The sequence below is a fragment of the Puma concolor genome, chromosome A1 (genome assembly GCF_028749965.1).
Source record: "Puma concolor isolate L17-30 chromosome A1, mPumCon1.1.hap2, whole genome shotgun sequence".
Taxonomy (NCBI): Eukaryota; Metazoa; Chordata; class Mammalia; order Carnivora; family Felidae; genus Puma; species Puma concolor.
Window position 1 is genome coordinate 99,202,238 of NC_141667.1, and position 17,518 is coordinate 99,219,755.

General features: G+C 42.3%; 1 protein-coding gene across 7 annotated transcripts in view; it reads right to left on the minus strand.

Annotated features, from left to right (window-relative positions):
• The window catches only part of PDE8B (phosphodiesterase 8B), a 269,542-nt gene that overhangs the window by 92,817 nt on the left and 159,207 nt on the right, over window positions 1–17,518 (minus strand). For 6 of the 7 annotated variants that reach the window (XM_086698309.1, XM_086698302.1, XM_025924841.2 and 3 more), the window contains exons 6-10: window positions 16,921–17,009; window positions 10,177–10,255; window positions 6,512–6,652; window positions 4,886–4,974; window positions 2,730–2,790 (exon numbers count right to left, since the gene is read on the minus strand). In XM_086698309.1, the coding sequence (XP_086554435.1) occupies window positions 2,730–2,790; window positions 4,886–4,974; window positions 6,512–6,652; window positions 10,177–10,255; window positions 16,921–17,009 (459 nt within the window). The remainder of the gene's footprint in view (window positions 1–2,729; window positions 2,791–4,885; window positions 4,975–6,511; window positions 6,653–10,176; window positions 10,256–16,920; window positions 17,010–17,518) is intronic. The other variant, XM_025924844.2, reaches the window with a different exon arrangement.

Here is a 17,518-nt window from a genome sequence, read left to right on the forward strand (position 1 = left end):
TTTCCCAGATGTCTCAGTAGTAAATGAAAACTTCCTGATTCTAGGTGAAATTCTCCATGCTGAAGGAGGCATTTTATGATGAATTAAATACTATGAAAATGTAGGATTCCCTTCACTAGTCCAGAATATTTTGCTAGAATAGCCAAATCACTCTTGAGAAAGAACAAAGCTGGAGGCACCATGCTCCCTGATTTCAAACTACATTACAAAGCTGTAGTGATCAAAAGAGTATGGTGTTGGCATAAAAAAAAGAAACATACATCAGTGGGACAGAAGAGAGAGCCCAGAAATAAACTCACATATATATGGTCAACTAATTTATCACAAGTCAACAATATACAACAGGAAAAAGACAGTCTGTTCAATAAATGGTACTAGGAAAACTGGACAGCCACATGCCAAAGAATAACACTGGACCACTATCTTAGACCATACAGAAAAATCAACTCAAAATGGAAGAAATATTTGAACACAATATCTGAAACCATAAATCCCTTAGAAGAAAACATAGGGACTAAGCTCCTTGACACTGGTGTTGGTTATGATTTTTTGGATACAACAGCAAAAACAAATGCAACAAAAGAAAAAATAAATAACTGACGCTACCATCATCACACTAAAAACCTTCTGCATAACAAAGGAAACCATCAACAAAATAAAAAGGCAACCTGCCAACTGGGAGAAAATACTTGCAAATTATAGATAAGGGATTAATACCCTTATCTATATATATAATATATATATAATATATAAAGAACTCATACAAATCAAAAGCCAAAAAAAAATTTTTGATTTAAACACTGGCAGAAGATCTGGACAGACACTTTTTCAAAGAAGACATAAAAATGGCCAACAGGTACATGCAAAAGTGCTCAACATCACTAATCATCAGGAAAATGCAAATCAAAACCACATTGAGATATCAAGTCACATCTTTTGAAGCGGCTAGTATCAAAAAGATATGAAATGTCAAGTGTTGGTGAAGATGTGAAGAAAAGGGCACAGGTGCTATGTAAAAAACACTTTGGAGGTTCCTCAAAAAATGAAAAACGTTACTACGATATGGTCTGGCAATTTACCCCCGGACATTTATCCAAAGGAAACAAAAACACTAACTCAAAGAGATATATGCACCCCCATGTTCACCGCAGCATGGTTTCCATTAGTCAAGACACAGAAACAACCTAAGCATCCACTGATGGATGAATGGAGAAAGAAAATGTGGTCTCTCTCTCCCTCTCTGTCTCTAATACACACACACACACACACACACACACACACACACACACACACACACACACACGATTATTCAGCCATCAGAAAAGAAGGAAATCTTGCTATTTGCAGTAATATGGATGGACCTAGATTATCTCCTAGATATCTTAAGTGAATTAAGTCAGACGGAGAAAGACAAATACCATGATATCACTTACATGCAGAATGGAAAACAAAAAACTGAATGTATAGATACAGAGAACAGGTTGGCTGCCAGAGGCGGGGTGCGGGGATGGCGAAATGGGTTAAGGGGTCAAAGGTACAAACTTCCACTTATTAAGTAAGTTATGGGGATATAATGTACAGCATGGTGACCACTGTTAACAATACTGTAATGTAAATTTGAAAGCTGCTAAGAAACAGTCTCAAACGAAGACTTCATCACAAAAAATGTTTTGGAATTATGTGTGGTGATGCATGTTGACTTATGGTGGTGATCGTTTTGCAATATATACATGTATCAAATCATTATTAAACAAAAATCAGGCATGAAGACATGAATACCTTCAATGGACTGAGATACCAGCTGAAAGCCCACCACAGGCTCACGGCACCCAGGTTGGACTTCCCTCCAGGAGCTGCCTATTCATGGGGGACGAGCCTGGGCATCAGCAAGTCCTATCACCCCAAAGTTTCTCTCCTTGTCTGGCCAGCCTCCACTATCTGATCCCAAACTTTCCAAGTCTCCAACATGCTCCTCCAAAATGGGTCATGCCCCAAAGACCTTCATATCCTTTCAAGACATTACCCCTTCTTTTAAAATCTCCATCTATGTCAAAGGCCACATTTTGTGTTTTCAAAAATAGATCACTAGTAATTACGTATGTTCAGGGCTTTTTAACCAATAAACCTTAAAGGATGAATGAAAATACACATAACCCAATAATAAAAGTATAAGAAAGAAAATTTACCAATATCAGCATTGTTCTCTATGACAAAACTACCTTTATGAGTTCTTAAATATAGCAACTTATTAAAATTCTGTTATTCCAGAAGACAAGATTCTAACGTATTGTTCTGCATGGTGTAATGGTAAAAATAAACAGTACTAATAGTACTAATTTTTACTAACTTGGAATGATTGTTTTTGATATGAACTGGTGGAGTGAAATGCTCAAATACATACATGCTTTTCATTCATTTAAGAAATTATGATAGACAAAGAGGACTTTTTTAATTGGAAGAAGAATTTTATGCTCTCATGAAATACATTAGTCTTTAGTTGCACAGCCACAGGCTAAATCATAATTGCTGTATATTACTAACAAAGCAACATAAGCCTGCAGGGAATTTTTTTTTCTACTATTTGTCTGTCAAAGGAGCCTAATTTTGTCATACACCTCCTAAATTGGCAAGTACAGTAAGATATGGATAAAGACAAGCAGAGAACAGTGGTGAGAATGTAACATGTGGTCAAGCTGACAAAGCAAAAGGAAGGAAACTGAATACCATACCTGCTTATTATTGTCAGTGGTACAACACAGCTTCTTGAGGGAGACAAAATGCCTAATTTTCCTAATAACATAAATTATCAGTTATTAGTGAGTCAGATAGGAGATGATTCAACAAATCAGCAAATGAAAACATCAACAGAATTTCTTAAAGCAAAACCCCAGGGTCCATTCTAGGGCACATTTAAATTTCAAACAAAACCTAGTCTACGGAAAACACATTTTTCATACACAGCCCACACATGCCTCCAGAAACTGGGCTTCCCTTTTAATCACAGTTGGCTCAGACACACTTTCCTAATGGATATTTCATTTTGCAACTGACTCCTGAAGCTTGTCTCCCAGATATCTCCAGCGATAGGATGAAATGCTCCTCGAGAAGAAGTTGGTTTTAGTTCCACTGACATGAATAATTTTACAGCTTATATAAAAAGCAAAAGACTCATTTGGACAATGACCAAATTACATGGCTGCTGTTTTTATATTAATGTTCCATATTCTTTCACAGCATGGTCATCACAATGATGGCATTTTTCAGGCAGAGAAAAATCCTCTTATTTCAAGATTATGGACAGAATCCCAAAACGGCCTATGATCTTGCTCATTACCACAAGGGAGACCAGAAAAGGCTATACAGCTCCCTGCACAAAAATCAGCTCAAGGTAGATTTGGTACCGAGAGGGGAGCCAGGAATTCTAGAGGGCTATGTGAGATTTTATAGGAACAGGAATGAGTCTCCTGTTTCGCTCTCTTTGATTCAGTTTTCTCTGGAGGACTGAACAGAGTATAGAAAATACTGGTTATTCTGTAATAAGCCTCAGTAAACAGGAAGAGATAAAATTTCCCTACTTTTAATAAGAATTTCCTTTGATAGTGCACTGTCTACAAGTGAGGGAAAAATAACACTGCGTCTAGACAAAAGAACTTCCCACTTATCTGGAAAATCAGAGAGATAAGAAAAATTCATTCTGACAGAAATTACCAAGCAAAAGTGTCTCCTCTGCCTTGGTCACCTAAGAATTCTGGTCACACACACAGAGCGAATCTTAGCTTAAGTTTTCTGAGAAGAAGGTAGCAACGTGACAGCCATCATGGCCTCTGAGCACAGACTGTTATGGAAATGGCCATGCCAAGGCCACCAGCTCAAGGGGCAGGGGGTGGCAGGGGAGGCCTCTCTCTGTGCTCAAAACCCTTGTCAGGCCTGCCAATGCCCCAGAGGGAAGCCAAATGTCAGGAAATACGAGATGACGGTCTCTGAAATGAGGGGTAACAATTTCAAAACTTACCAAACAAGTACAATTGGAGAGGAAACAACCTAAGACATTTAGCTGACTTTACAGAATGTTTTGTTTTCTAACCACCCAACAATTTGGAAGGTACTCAGGTAGTCTTACGAGTCACAGGCAGGACTCACCACTTCTGGTTACTGGCATGACAACTGCTACCTCTTCTTTTTCCAAAACATCACGTGACAGCATGGGTCCCTTGTAAACCATGCTATGAAGCTAGTGTTGACCTACAAGGTGGTTTACTAGAGGCTCCTCAGTGGCGTACTTGTTCAGGGATCCTGTTTGGCTTTGTAAACCCTCTCACAAAATTTAACTGAGATAAGGAAAAGAAATTATGTATTGACCTTCTCTGATAATCTGACATTAAATGGAATCTTATCACCTGATTCTGGCCAAACACACCTTTGTCTATGTAACCATGACCTCCAGGACTCTCTTCATCTTGTGGAACAAGCCGCGAGCCAGCCTGAAGAGAACCACTACAGAGCTGGTGCCTCAAGGAGAGAAAGGTGGCTCCCAGCGCAGGGCTGAAGCCAGCGAGCCTTGTTGTTTTGTTGTTGCTGTTATGACAGGGGAAAGCCTAAAAACAGCTCCTTCAGAGGGTAGTGAGGATAATGGAACCACAGATGATAAGGCGGAGGTGGGCAGCTGGGGAGATGCTTTGTAAAGCCCATAAGCAAGAGAAGAGAGGGAAAGGGAAAGCCACGTCTGGAGGCTGTTGCCAGCCACATGGGTCTGTCCACAGTATATGCTATGTACAGCCCAACCCCACCTTATGAGTGGGTCTAGTGCTTACAGTGGTATTTCCATATGCAAACCCAATGCCCACATGAGCCCTTCAATTAAAAGAGTTCAAGAGTTCGCTCTCACCCTCCTTGGCCAATCACTGGGGTAATCTTCACGTGCTGCTGGATGCTGTCCCCGGATTTCCGTCTGGCATAGTAAACCCCCTGCCACTCCTACATGGACAAAGAGAGCTCTTAAATCCTTCCATTGAGGCTAATGGCTGCTTCTTCAGAGGATCTCATCAAGTTGAGCAATAAAGTTCCCACATGCTTTCATTACATTCCATAAAACATTGCTTTATCATTGTACCTATTGTAACACTTACCACCTAAGGCTCGTGGTCACCCTGCACTAAGACCCCAAGATCAACATGTCCGCCTCCAAGATGGCCCCTCAGGGTCCTAGGACAGTTGATGAGTGGGTAGAGCTCCGCTCTCAGTCCTATGGGTCTAAGTGGCACCAGGTCAAGGTGCCATTCTGATGGGGTCTTCCTTCAAATCTTCACAGCAGCCTGTAAGCTTGACATTATCATCCTTACATTTTCAGATGGGTAAACCAAGGCTCAGAGATTCTAACTAACCTGCCCACATACACAAAGTGGAAAATGTGGTTCTAAGTTCTTGTCTCTTAATTTATCTTGAAACCTGTCTTCCTACTTTCTACGGGGCATCCTACCAAGACTTCTCTGGGACTCGTCTGGCTCCTGGCAGTTTCTATGAAGTTAAGGAGAGTGTGAGCATTCTTACTGTCTCTGGACCCCAGGGAATTAGCTCATCAAGGGCCTGGTGGTCCCTCTACCATGTCTGAGAGGAAGGAGATAAACAAGAACCCAATTTTCTCTTCAGCCTGTTTCCGCCCCCTCCCTCACACGAGACGGCTAACTGGTGTGCCTCTTGGGCCACCATGCGTGTGGCAGTACCACCCTGGCAAAATTTTCTAGAGTACTTGATAATGTCCTGATTCCTTTTCAGTCTCACTGCCCCTATTTTTTAAAAATTAATGTTGGCTGTCATATACAACCCAAACGTATTTTATTCCTATAAACAGTCCCCAATTAAAAGAACACAGTGCTCATTTCACTATTTCACATCAGAGAAAGCAAGATGAAAGACATAACTATGTGAAAGCATTCTGAATGCTTAAAAGAAAATGCACAGGGAGTTCCAGCTGCCGGAGCCACACTCCACTTCCGGAAGAGAGGGCTTCAGGGAAGCTTCCTGCCACACTGACAGCCCTCTCTTTGGCTGCTGGACAAACTGACATGACAGGGAGAAGTGAGTGGCATGTCTCTACTCAACTATGATCAGGAAAGAGAACAGAAAAAGGGAAAAGTGACCAAGAACAGGGCCCACATGGAAATACGGATACATGTACTTCCAGTCCCCCAAACAATGGACACACTAAAAACACACAACAGCCCTGTGGGCAGAACTCTGCTCAGAGGCAGCAACGATACTGCAGCAAAGAGAGCGAGGACAGATTCATGGAAAGGATAAACTCTCCTTACACAAAGTCATCAGGTTCTACATCATCGTAAGTGCTTGATTCACTTGTATCCAAAATTAACCTCCAACTTGACTCATTTTGCCAACATAAGAGATCTTTCACTTAATTATCATGTCATCAAAGGAGCCAATCTTAAAGACGTGACATAAAACTCAAACAAAAATGCATTGGGGAGGGGTCTGCAAATCTGTCTGTTGCACCCACCTTGCCCTTCTTGATGCACGTGTTGATGGTGTCAAGAAGGTCTGCCCGGTTCTTATCACTTTTGGGCAGCTCGGCGAGCTCTTTCCCCAGGAGCTCGCCTTTGTGGTAGCCCATCATCCTTTCAAAGGCTGGGTTGACGTACTGTGAACAGGAGGTGGTTAAAGGTCAGTGTGGGTATGCTGTGTGCCCTCAGGAGTGCTTGCTGGGACACAGAGGAACAGGTTGGAATATCAAGTAAGAAGTTCCCTGGATGAGCACTCTCTGACGTGGGTGCCGACTGGTCTCTGTCACTTCAGTAAGCCCCCTGGAGTCGCTGCCTCACTCCTGAGCAGCAATGTATTCATTCACCACCCTAGTTCTCTCTGGGGCATTGGAAGAAATTCCTTAGCAGACAAAGAGCAAGAAGTCCTCATCTAGCAGAGCCAGCCTCTTGTGGGCCTTATTCATCCCCAATCGGCCAAGAAGAAAACAGTCAAAAAATAAAAATGAGTTAGAATAAAAATGAATTGGTTGAACAGGTTGTGGCTTCTATTAGTCACATCTCTACAAGGCAGAGATTTGCTCTCTCATGCCTCCTTTCTAACTGCCACTGCCTACTAACCAATGCTATGGCTTGGGGCCACTTCCCATCTCACCTGAACCATAAATCTAGTTAAACAGGTTGTGCAGGAGGCAGCCCTTTCAGTACTGGGCACATGTGGGTGTGAGAAGAGGCCACCTTGGCACATCTGGAGGCCAGCAGACTCAGAGGCTTCTTTCTAAAATTCTGCCCAGGGCCCTGGAATTCAGAGCTATTTCCTTGCCTGACTCCCAGGTCTCATCTCCACCCTCCAACTTCTTCTCCAAGAACAATCTACTAGATGAGAAGCTGAATAAGGGACCCAAGAAAGACAAAGAACATGGGGCAAATGTGACCGTACAGCCTCTAGGTCATGGATTTCTTTGGGCATCATGTACATCCATCTGCTGCTTCAGAAACATGCTTGCAAACTATAATCATAATCACTCTTGCACTCCACTATGACGATAGTAGTAAGTAGCCTGGTGATGCAGGGACACTTGGGGAGCTGTTCCCCTGCGAACAAAGCTCCTACTAACACAATTAAACTTGGGAGCTGGAGAGGTTTGGAGGGTGCTCTGGAGCCTGAGCACGAGGCCTTATGAGGCTGACAGAAGAGTTGGGGTGGTGACACTATCTTCAGCGATCTCCTGTCACCACCCTCCTGGGGCCAGGCAGCAGGCTACTGCTCACCAGGTGGGCCTACACCTGCGTGCTGAGCTCCCTGTACTTCCTCCTCATCTGTGGGCCTCTGCCTACGTGTTCTCTCCCCTCACAACACCCCTCCCCAACTCCATGCCCTGCCAAGTTGGATTTGTCCCTCCTCCCATCTCCTCCCCTCCTCTAGCAAGCCGCCCTTGACCCCATGCCCATTCTGAGCTGGAGCCACTTCTATAGGCTCCCACTCTCTCCTGTGCAGGCTTCCAGTCACTTCTCGCACTCAATCCAAGTTTTTATTTATCTCTCTCCCCCACTAGACATAAAAATCCTCCAGGAAAAGCCTACTTTGGATTTATTTCTGGATACTCAGGACTGTTTAGTAAATATGTGATATATGTATTATTTTCCTTGTTGGCCAAATCCTCATACATTTCCATGTGTGTTTATTCTACCTTCACTATTCAGTTGCAGATATGGGTACAAGTCATGGCCCTTTGTTCATGCTAGGGTTCCTGTAACCTCAGAATGCAGCAGGTACTCAAACATAGACTCTGGAGCCAAGGCACTCAAGTTCAAATCCTGGTTCTGCCACTAACTAGCTCCACGACTGTGGGCAAGTTACTTGTCCCCTCTGGTCCTCAGTCTCTTCATCTGTAAAATGGCTACAGTAGTAGTTCCTGGCTCATAAAGTTGTTTTAAGAAATAAATGAGAAAGTGTAAAATGCTTAGTGCTGTGCCTGGTATATGGTAAGCTTTGTGTAAATGTTTTAAAGCAAAGAGTTGAGATGGATGGATCGATGGATGGGTATATATTATTCCTAAATTTAAGGGCCATCACCTAGCCTCTGAACATGCATAGTCACACAGAGGCATAAACCCCTCAGTGGCCGTGCCTTGAGAAGGACTCTGGTAATGAGTAAGAATATATGTGAAATACCCTGTCCATGAGGGCTCCTCTTGAAATCCCTAACACAAATGTCATTTTATTTCTCTTTTCCCTATCACATCCTGTATTCAACTTCTTTCCCCTTGTTTTTGAGTTTTATATTCAGATTGCCAGTAGGTTTTTTCAAGGGGAAGCCTGTTTCCTCCTGGTCACAGTGAAGGTGGGCAGGGGGCGACTCCACCACGTCACCCCCTCCCCACCAGAGATACAGGGTCTCTAACCACCAGATGCTCACCATAGAATGAAGGACTCTGCTCCCTGTTCAAGGAGTCATCAGACGACAACTGGGGAAGGCAACTGGAGAGCAGGGAGCCCCTTCTCCTCACTATAGAAATCACAATCTGGCTGCCCACTGTCAGAGGGGGGTGCAAAGCAGATGCGTTTCATGTTTGGAATGGATTGTTCAAGTCTGGACAGAAGTGAGAGGGATGTGAGATTTGCACTTGGTTGGTAGCAAACATGTCTGGTTTCTCTGCAGTCCAGGATGCACACCTGTGTGTGCATAGGTGGGCACTAACAGCAACCAGAGGAAGCTTTCAGACCCACGGCAAGGAACAGCCACAAAAACAGATTCTGGAAATACAGCCAAACACGGAACCAAGAGGGAAGGCTTTATAATCAGAAAGACATGGCTACAGATTTTGGTTCCAATACTTATTACTGGGGCTTTCCTTGGGTAAATTCCTTGACCTTGCTGGGCCTCAGTTTCCCCCCATCAGTATCATGGGGCACTTGTGTTTCTTTCACAGAGTCACTGAATGGAAAGGAGACAACATTACGAACATGTTAATGAAGGGGCCAAGGCAGGGTGGGCTGCTGCTGTTACTGGTTCGGTTTGACAGCAGGGTGTATCTGTGTGCGGTGGGGGCTTTGTTGTGTGGCCACCATATCCTGAGCACTGTCTTTGGTTTCCACTGAGGACAGGAAGTGTTCCTTACACTCAGTGCCATTATGCAAACCAATTCCAGGCAGGCCAGTATCCATCGATGGAGAAGTCCACATTTCAGATTATTGTTGTAGCAGAAATGTCTTACCTTCCAACAAATACAGTAAGATGACTTCATTTCAACAAAGGTTCATCTACTATACACATTTCCTTAGGAAGACAACTTTACCATACAAGACTGCTGTATAATTAGAATACAAACTGCAGGCAAATAGATGAATACCTTTGAAAACATTTCATTCCCATAAGCATTTACTCTACAATTTTGACATACTTCTGGCGTGATTTAAATGCTGTCTTCGCAAATTATCAAAGAATTTACCCTATCTTGGTCATAGGAAGCATAGGTTTGGATCCAAAATAATTTTTTTATTCTCGGTGAATATCTAATATTTAGATTTCAGTCTATCAGTTTTCTTTACATATTTTTGATGTCCCTTTCTCCAAAGAAAATACACAGTAATGTGAGGATTATAGGAAAGTTCCTTGGAAAAGGATGGCTCCAACTTGAAAGGTTCTGTTTTGACATCTCCAGACAAAAAGTGTCTCCGTACCTGAATCACATGGTCATCACTTGTAATTTCTATGGCTTCATGACAGTGGTCTAATGCTGTAAACACTGAATTACAGGCCCTGAAAGTTGCGAAAGATCAATGTTAGTGAAGCTATAAAACCATTAGCGTTTCATATGCTAATTTATCAAAGTAAACAGTTCCCCCAAATTCATTAAAGCCATGTTCTTTGTGAAGGAAAAAAACCTCTAGCCTTTCAAAGTAAGCTAGTTTGTTTGACAGCAGCATACATTTCTCTGACTATAACACAAAGAAGAATTGCAATCCAGCAAAATCTTCATGGATCATGGAAAGAACCACCTATGTGCTCAATGAAACCTTAATACAGACCCAAGAGAACGAAGTTGCAGGAGGCCATCTTACAGGTCTCCCAGATCTACGTCAACACTGTTCTTCTGTTTCATTCCTAGTGGGGCCACGGTGGAGTCAAGTCCCCAACAATTAGAACTGAATTAAACCCAAACTGAATCTGAGGTAGTCTGTCTGCCCTTTTTCAAGAGACACAGAAATACTTTTTCCTCTTTTCTTACTTTCGTAATCTCCAGTCAATAAGCCTTTATATGGTACTTTGCTTTCAACCTCACCCACTGGCACGATGGAAGGCACGTATGGCAAGATTCCTCTTGCCTGGTTAACCCTACAGCTCTCCAGGTAGGCACTTTTCTTGGTGACCTTTCTAATGTACATGTAGAATACTGGAAATATTTCAACTTCTCAATTGCTTAGAATTTTAAGTACCTTCTAAATCTAGCGCAACTCCAAATATGGTAAGTTATTTACTATCTAACACAGAAAGTATGTGGCTAGTTTCTAGAGCTTTTATATTTGTGCTGGCTGTTTAAAGAGTCCCAGTGAGGCCTGTCTGACACATTATAAAAAAAAAAAAAAAAGGATTTACTTGATTCATGTTCCTTCTTATAAACCATACTGTTTTATAAGATGTTATTCATTTTTTCCACTCATGGAGGCATCTAAATTTGCCATCCTGTTTTAAACTATTTACAAGGAAGAGGGGGAAAAAAAACCTGGCTGAAGTCTGGTTCTGTATTCTGCCAGTTATGGCACCACGGGCAACTTTTTATCTTTGCTGGCTCCCAGTTACCTCATCTATAAGTGAGAGTAATAACACCTGTTTTATAGGTTGCTGTAAAAATCAACAGTTTATGTGAGGCATTTCTCAAAGTGCTTCAGATAATGTAAGAATTCAGCTCATAGTACTTGTTATTACCTGTCAGATCTCGGAGCAGTATCTCCCTACTCTCTAACACTTTCAAAGGCCATTGGTGGAAAGAAAAGGAAATCATAACCTATCTTTTCTCAGGAGAATACTTGAACTATCTAACGAAGAACTGCATTCAATAATAGCAAGGTAACCTGCATGAGGAGTGAAGGATTTTAGTCCATGGTGCAGTGATGAAGGTACCAGTGTGGAAGGGTAAATAAGTAACTGCGATGGGCGAGCTGAGGAGAAGGTAAGTCTAACTTGTCTGAGATTCCAGATGGGTACAGTACGTTTCCTCATTTAAATTGTACCAGTCTAGGGGCGCCTGGGTGGCGCAGTCGGTTAAGTGTCCGACTTCAGCCAGGTCACGATCTCGCGGTCCGTGAGTTCGAGCCCCGCGTCAGGCTCTGGGCTGATGGCTCAGAGCCTGGAGCCTGTTTCCGATTCTGTGTCTCCCTCTCTCTCTGCCCCTCCCCCCTTCATGCTCTGTCTCTCTCTGTCTCAAAAATAAGTAAACGTTAAAAAAAAAATTTTTAAAAATAAAATAAAATAAATTGTACCAGTCTAATTTCAACCATGTACTGCCTTAATACCATTGCCGCATTTGTAAACCAGATCACCTAAAATAAGGGGGAAAAAAAGAATTTTAAATCATTACCAAAGTCACTAGTACCCTGCCTCCCACAAAGAGGCAAGCAACAGCTAGTCGTCTCAGAAGTATTTTCCAGGCATGTGCGTACAGAACCCGATGGTGCAGCAGAGGCAAGCATTTCCTGTCCCCCAGGAGTCAGACGTGGAAAAGCACATTCTGTGTGGACTAAACCTTACATTTGAGAGCTAGATAATTAAGCTATAACACATTTTATCAAATGACAAATTCATCTTTTGCCCGTTTTCTTAACGTGCCTGTGTGCCTCACCTAAGCATTTAAAAGGGTACTTCAGAGTATTAGTGTTTTTGTCAATTCAAGAGCAGCCCTTATATAAGATCTTAGCTCCAAATGTCCAAAATTCATCTATTAAACATTCGTTGTATGATTATCCACAAAGCATAAAATCTTCAGTATAATGCCCAATGGGACAAAGCAAATTCTCATCAACAGTCAAGGTAGAAGGATCTGGATGGGACCAGCAGATGGTTTTCTCCCAGTGACATGCTGGACAGCACTGTTAAGAACTAGGCTTTAAAGCAATTTGGCTGATGGTTCTATTTAAATAAACCTGCAGCAAAATGAAGTAATCAATTTGAATCATGTTCCTAAAGTTTGGGAATTTAATAGCGTGTATTAATTATTAATATTCTTCATGCAGAAGAGCCTTAACTTTATTAATTTTCTGTTCTTAGGAACCACATAACTGTGCCTCAGATAATTTTTGTACCTTTCAGGTTGAGAAGTTGGAAAATTGGAAAAAGCACAAAGGAAAGGTAGCCGCGATGTGGAAACCCATGAAGTACAGGCCACAGAACCATGTCCCCTCACCTTCTTAAGGAGCCCTTGAAGGTCCAGATGGAAAAGGCAAATATTATAGGGGCCCAAGTGTCATGTCTACAAGTCTACAAAGAACACAGTGGTGTGACAGGGTGGTGAGTGCATCCGACTGAAGAGCAGGATGCCAGGGTCTGACCCCAACACTGCCACCAACATACTGGGTAGCTGTGATCATGTCAAGAGTCTCCCTGGCTCTCAGTGTTTTCCTCTGTCCATTGGGGCAGGAGTGGTTGGGTTGCATTATCTCCTGTATTCCTACCACGGGTATTCCAGAATCTACTCAAAACACATATATACACAAAACGAGGCTGCCTGCAACAAGGTAGGACTGTGCAAGGTGGTGGCTTCAGGGAAACCTAAACCTAAATCTACATCCCAGCAGGGTCTGGGAGGCAGGCAGAGGGAAGCACAGGTGGCCAGGGCGTCATGGACTTGCTCCTGGTGAGCCCCAATCCTGGGTAGCCGTACCATGGGAGCCAATTACATTAAGGTTTCACTGCTTGGACTCTACTCCTGTGACAGTGCCTGTCACGCAGGGCCCATGATAAAGTGCTCTATAAATGTCTGTTGATACCAAGAAGTGTGGTATTCCATGGAACTCAAGTTTTGTCCATCAGAGACTTTGACTCCTGAAATGGAGGACCGCGCTATTCTCTTTAGACTTGGAATCAAGTGAACATGATGATTTGGGTCTAAGTCCTAGGTAAGAGAAACAGGGCTGCATTATTATAAACTTACCAGTTTAAGCTCCCGGTAAGCAGCTAAATCCTATCTGCATTTCGGATAACACAGTTCTTTTCATGATAAAGAGGCATAAGAACATTGGAAGAGAAGTGATCACCATTTACCCTATATTTCCCTAGACAGTCTCCATTTCATTTGTCCCATAAACAATAGTACTGTTTAATAAGGTAAACTCATCAAGCATACAGAGATGTGATTTATCTCCTCTCTTTAGAAGTTATTCTTTATAACGGAATTTTAAAATTAAATATTTTTTCTTTGGTCACATGATCCTTCGGTGTTCTTGGCTAAATATGGTTACCATACACCAGGACCTGGACAAGAGTGTCTACCTTCAACATTTGACATCCTCCTTAGAGTACAGACTGTCCTTGCAGAATGCTAGCAATGTCACATATTTAGCTGCAGCTGGGGGCGGAATTGCAGAGAAAAGTATTATATAATTAGACTATAATTATTCTGGCATTGTATAATAAAGAGCCTCATTTTCCCCATCTGCAGCAAGTGACAGAGTTGCCTGCCTGACTCTGAGGTCCAGGTGGAGTCTTTAGATGTCCCTGAATATGGATGGAGCTGGGGAGATCATGGAATGGGTCACCAACCCCTGACTGCTAGGCCCAGATATAGGGTACCCAGGAAGAGTCAAACCATGTACACACACCCTTCTCCTCCAGAAAAGGAAGGAAGTTGGAGATGCTTGAGGCAGAACTAGCCAAAAACCAATGGAAGAAACTGACCACATAGTCCTTCTCTGGCCTTCTGTGGAGAACTCTTGCTTTCTTTTCCCCACAGCTGGGGCTGCTCTCTTGCTGGGTGCTCATGACCAGGAAGAGAGGCTCTTTACCAGTCTTTACCAGAGACTCTTTACCTTAAGCTGCTGTGGAAAGGGATCTGCACCCTGGGCAAACCTACCTTTCGGACACCACTGCTTGCCTGAGTCAACTCCATTTAACAACTTCACACTGCTCTGCATGCATTAAGAACTTGAGCTTTCTCATTATGACCTCCACAATGGGCTCAACTCCTCCAACCAGCTCCAGTCAGTGAGGGGTGAGAAGTTATGGGACTTATGCAGGCTTATGTACTTAGAAACGTGCTAAGTTCAGAATGTGATGAGACCCTCAGAAGTGTTCAGTGCCCTGGCTCTAAGCAAATTTTATCAGCACAGTAACTTCAAGCCCATTCTTTTAACCCTCGTGCTGGCTAAGAATGTCTATTTCAAATTGCCAGACCTGCCTTTGCCCTGCTGACAATGAATGAGGCTTCTTTTTTTAAGAGAGAGAGAGGGAGAGAGCACGTGTGCACACGTGAGTTGGGGAGGGGCAGAGGGAGAGGGAGAGAGACAACCTGAAGCAGCCTCCACACTCTGCACAGAGCCCAACACGGGGCTCAATCCTACAACCCTGGGATCATGACTAGAGCCAAAATCAAGAGTTAGATGTTTAACCAACTGAGCCACCAGGCATCCTCACCTTCTGACATCCTACATGTGCCATCACACTTAAATGTTGCCTAAGAAACCTCAAACCTCAGTTATTTAAAATCAGTTAATTAAAATGAAGGATTTACCTATCAAAGCAACAAGGGGTCTGCTGTTCATTCTTGTTGTGGATCATACGCAGTTAAAGAACTGAAACACAATGACATCCCTCTTTTTCTATCTATCATGAAAAAATCTAAACGTACAGTCTTTTGGGGGCACCTCGGTGTCTTAGTCGATTAAGCATCCCACTCTTGATTTCAGCGCAGTTCACAATCTCATGGTCATGGATGGGATCAAGCCCAGGTCGGGCTCTGTGCTGAGCTTGGAGTCTGCTTAGGATTCTCTCTCTCCTTCTTTGCCCCAAACCCACTCATTCTCTGTCTCTCTCTCTCTCTCAAAATAAGTAAATAAACATTAAAAAAAAAAAAGTACAGTCATTTTATCCTTAATTAAAAAGAGTAGAGATCCCAAGGAATAAAAACAATGTACAATAAACATCATAAATTGTTGAAGTCAAGGCAGTGTGGTTTTCTTGAAAACGTCTCTTAAGCTCTCTGAAGTTAATAAATACACGGATACAAAGAAACCTAGGGATTTCACTTATGTATTCAAAAACCGTTACCAGTATTCCTCACTGAAGACTTTTAAAATATCAGAATTTCCATTAGTTTGACTTTTTAAAAAAATATTTCCCTGCCTAAGGAAGTGACTGTTTCTCCCCACACTATTTCTTAAAGCTCTCTGTCCACCAAAAAGTGACTTCCCTGACCAGGGTAAACAAACCCCAGAAAAACCTGCCTTTATGGGTTTATGCCAATCCATTTTACTTCCAAGGATGGCAGAGAAAAATTAAGTTTACACAGGGTTTTGTCCACTTTGAATGCCAATTAAGTAATCAAGATAAGCATAATCATTACGGTGAGATGCTATCTTACTTATTTTTCACTAAGCCTGAAACTGTCATGACCTCTGGGTTGGCCACAGAGAGAAACCATGCCAGTGACCTTCCGGCATCCAAAAGCCTGGAGCCGTGAAGGGCTGGACTCCCAGGAGCTATAGGCTGGCAAGAGCCTCCTCTCTGCCCTTCTCTCCTACTTGAGGGGGATACGTTGAAGAAATCAAGGTCTGATGTGCTAGAGGGGAACCTCCACAAAACTGGGCATGAGCTAGGGCCCTGATATCCCAAGATGTCCCGGAAACAGAACATCTTTCCAGCAGACAGACGTCTAGACAATTTCATCTCAGAAGTGAACATTATGAAAAGCCTGCTTTTAAAGCACTATTTGCCTTTAAGGAGACTTAAAGTAAGTTTCTTGAACACACTTCATGCATACTGAGGTCACAAACAAACCTCATGAAATTGTTATCATGGTTACATAGCAATTATTATGGCTGGCATAACAGATATACCATGGGTTTGCTCCTGTTCTTAACAATCCAAGCAAGAACTTATAAATGTTAAAAGAGTAGTAAATGGAAGGTAATCCTCAAAGGCTACTCTTAATCTCAATTTAATTGTATGAAAATTAAACATTACTTTTCCTAGACTATAATTTTAAAACTGCTTTAATTAGTGGGAAATACTGTCAAAGAAAGAGATGTTTTCTAATTTATTTCATTGAGCAAAGGGCTCCTAGTTTGGATTCTGCCATTTACCAGCTACCATCACCTGTCTAACAGTTTCAAAATCCCTGGCATTCAGCTAGGAACCTGTGAACATCAGTCTGATGACAGAAGCTTTTGTACAACATTGTTAACCTTGTGTTCCTTCTTATTTTTGCTACATACCGTAGTTTGAACTGTGAGCGAACTTCCCCGTGTTCTATTTGAATCAATTCATTATAGCAAGCAATTATGCTGCTATTCTCCATAAATCTCTGAAAAGAAAACAAAGATAATATGTAAGACATACAATGACTTCTTAAGGAGTCAAATAAAGGAACTTAGTTTTTCCCACCCCAGGTAACTCTGTTACATAAGACAACTTGAGAAATTGAAATGAAACAAAACAGTTGTCAAACTCTTTGAAATGCTTGTTTAAATGTATGAGAAACAACCGATAAGGTAATACTGTATGCTTAACTCCCCTGGTAACAAAGGTGGGGAAAAACTTCATCACAAATACTCACAGGAAAATAAACATACAAGGGCAGAGACAGCATCTCCCCCCTTGTTAATTACTGAAACATTTTGGCTTTATTTTGCACTAAGAAAAGTCTTTTCAAACCCCACACTGGACACTCATGCAATGTGCCACAGTATGAATGGTCATTTTCAAGGGAAGAGACCCTTCTTTGCTAACTTCCTCATCTTCTGATTGCCAAACGCACTCTCCTCTTACACACACACACACACACACACACACACACACACACACACACACACA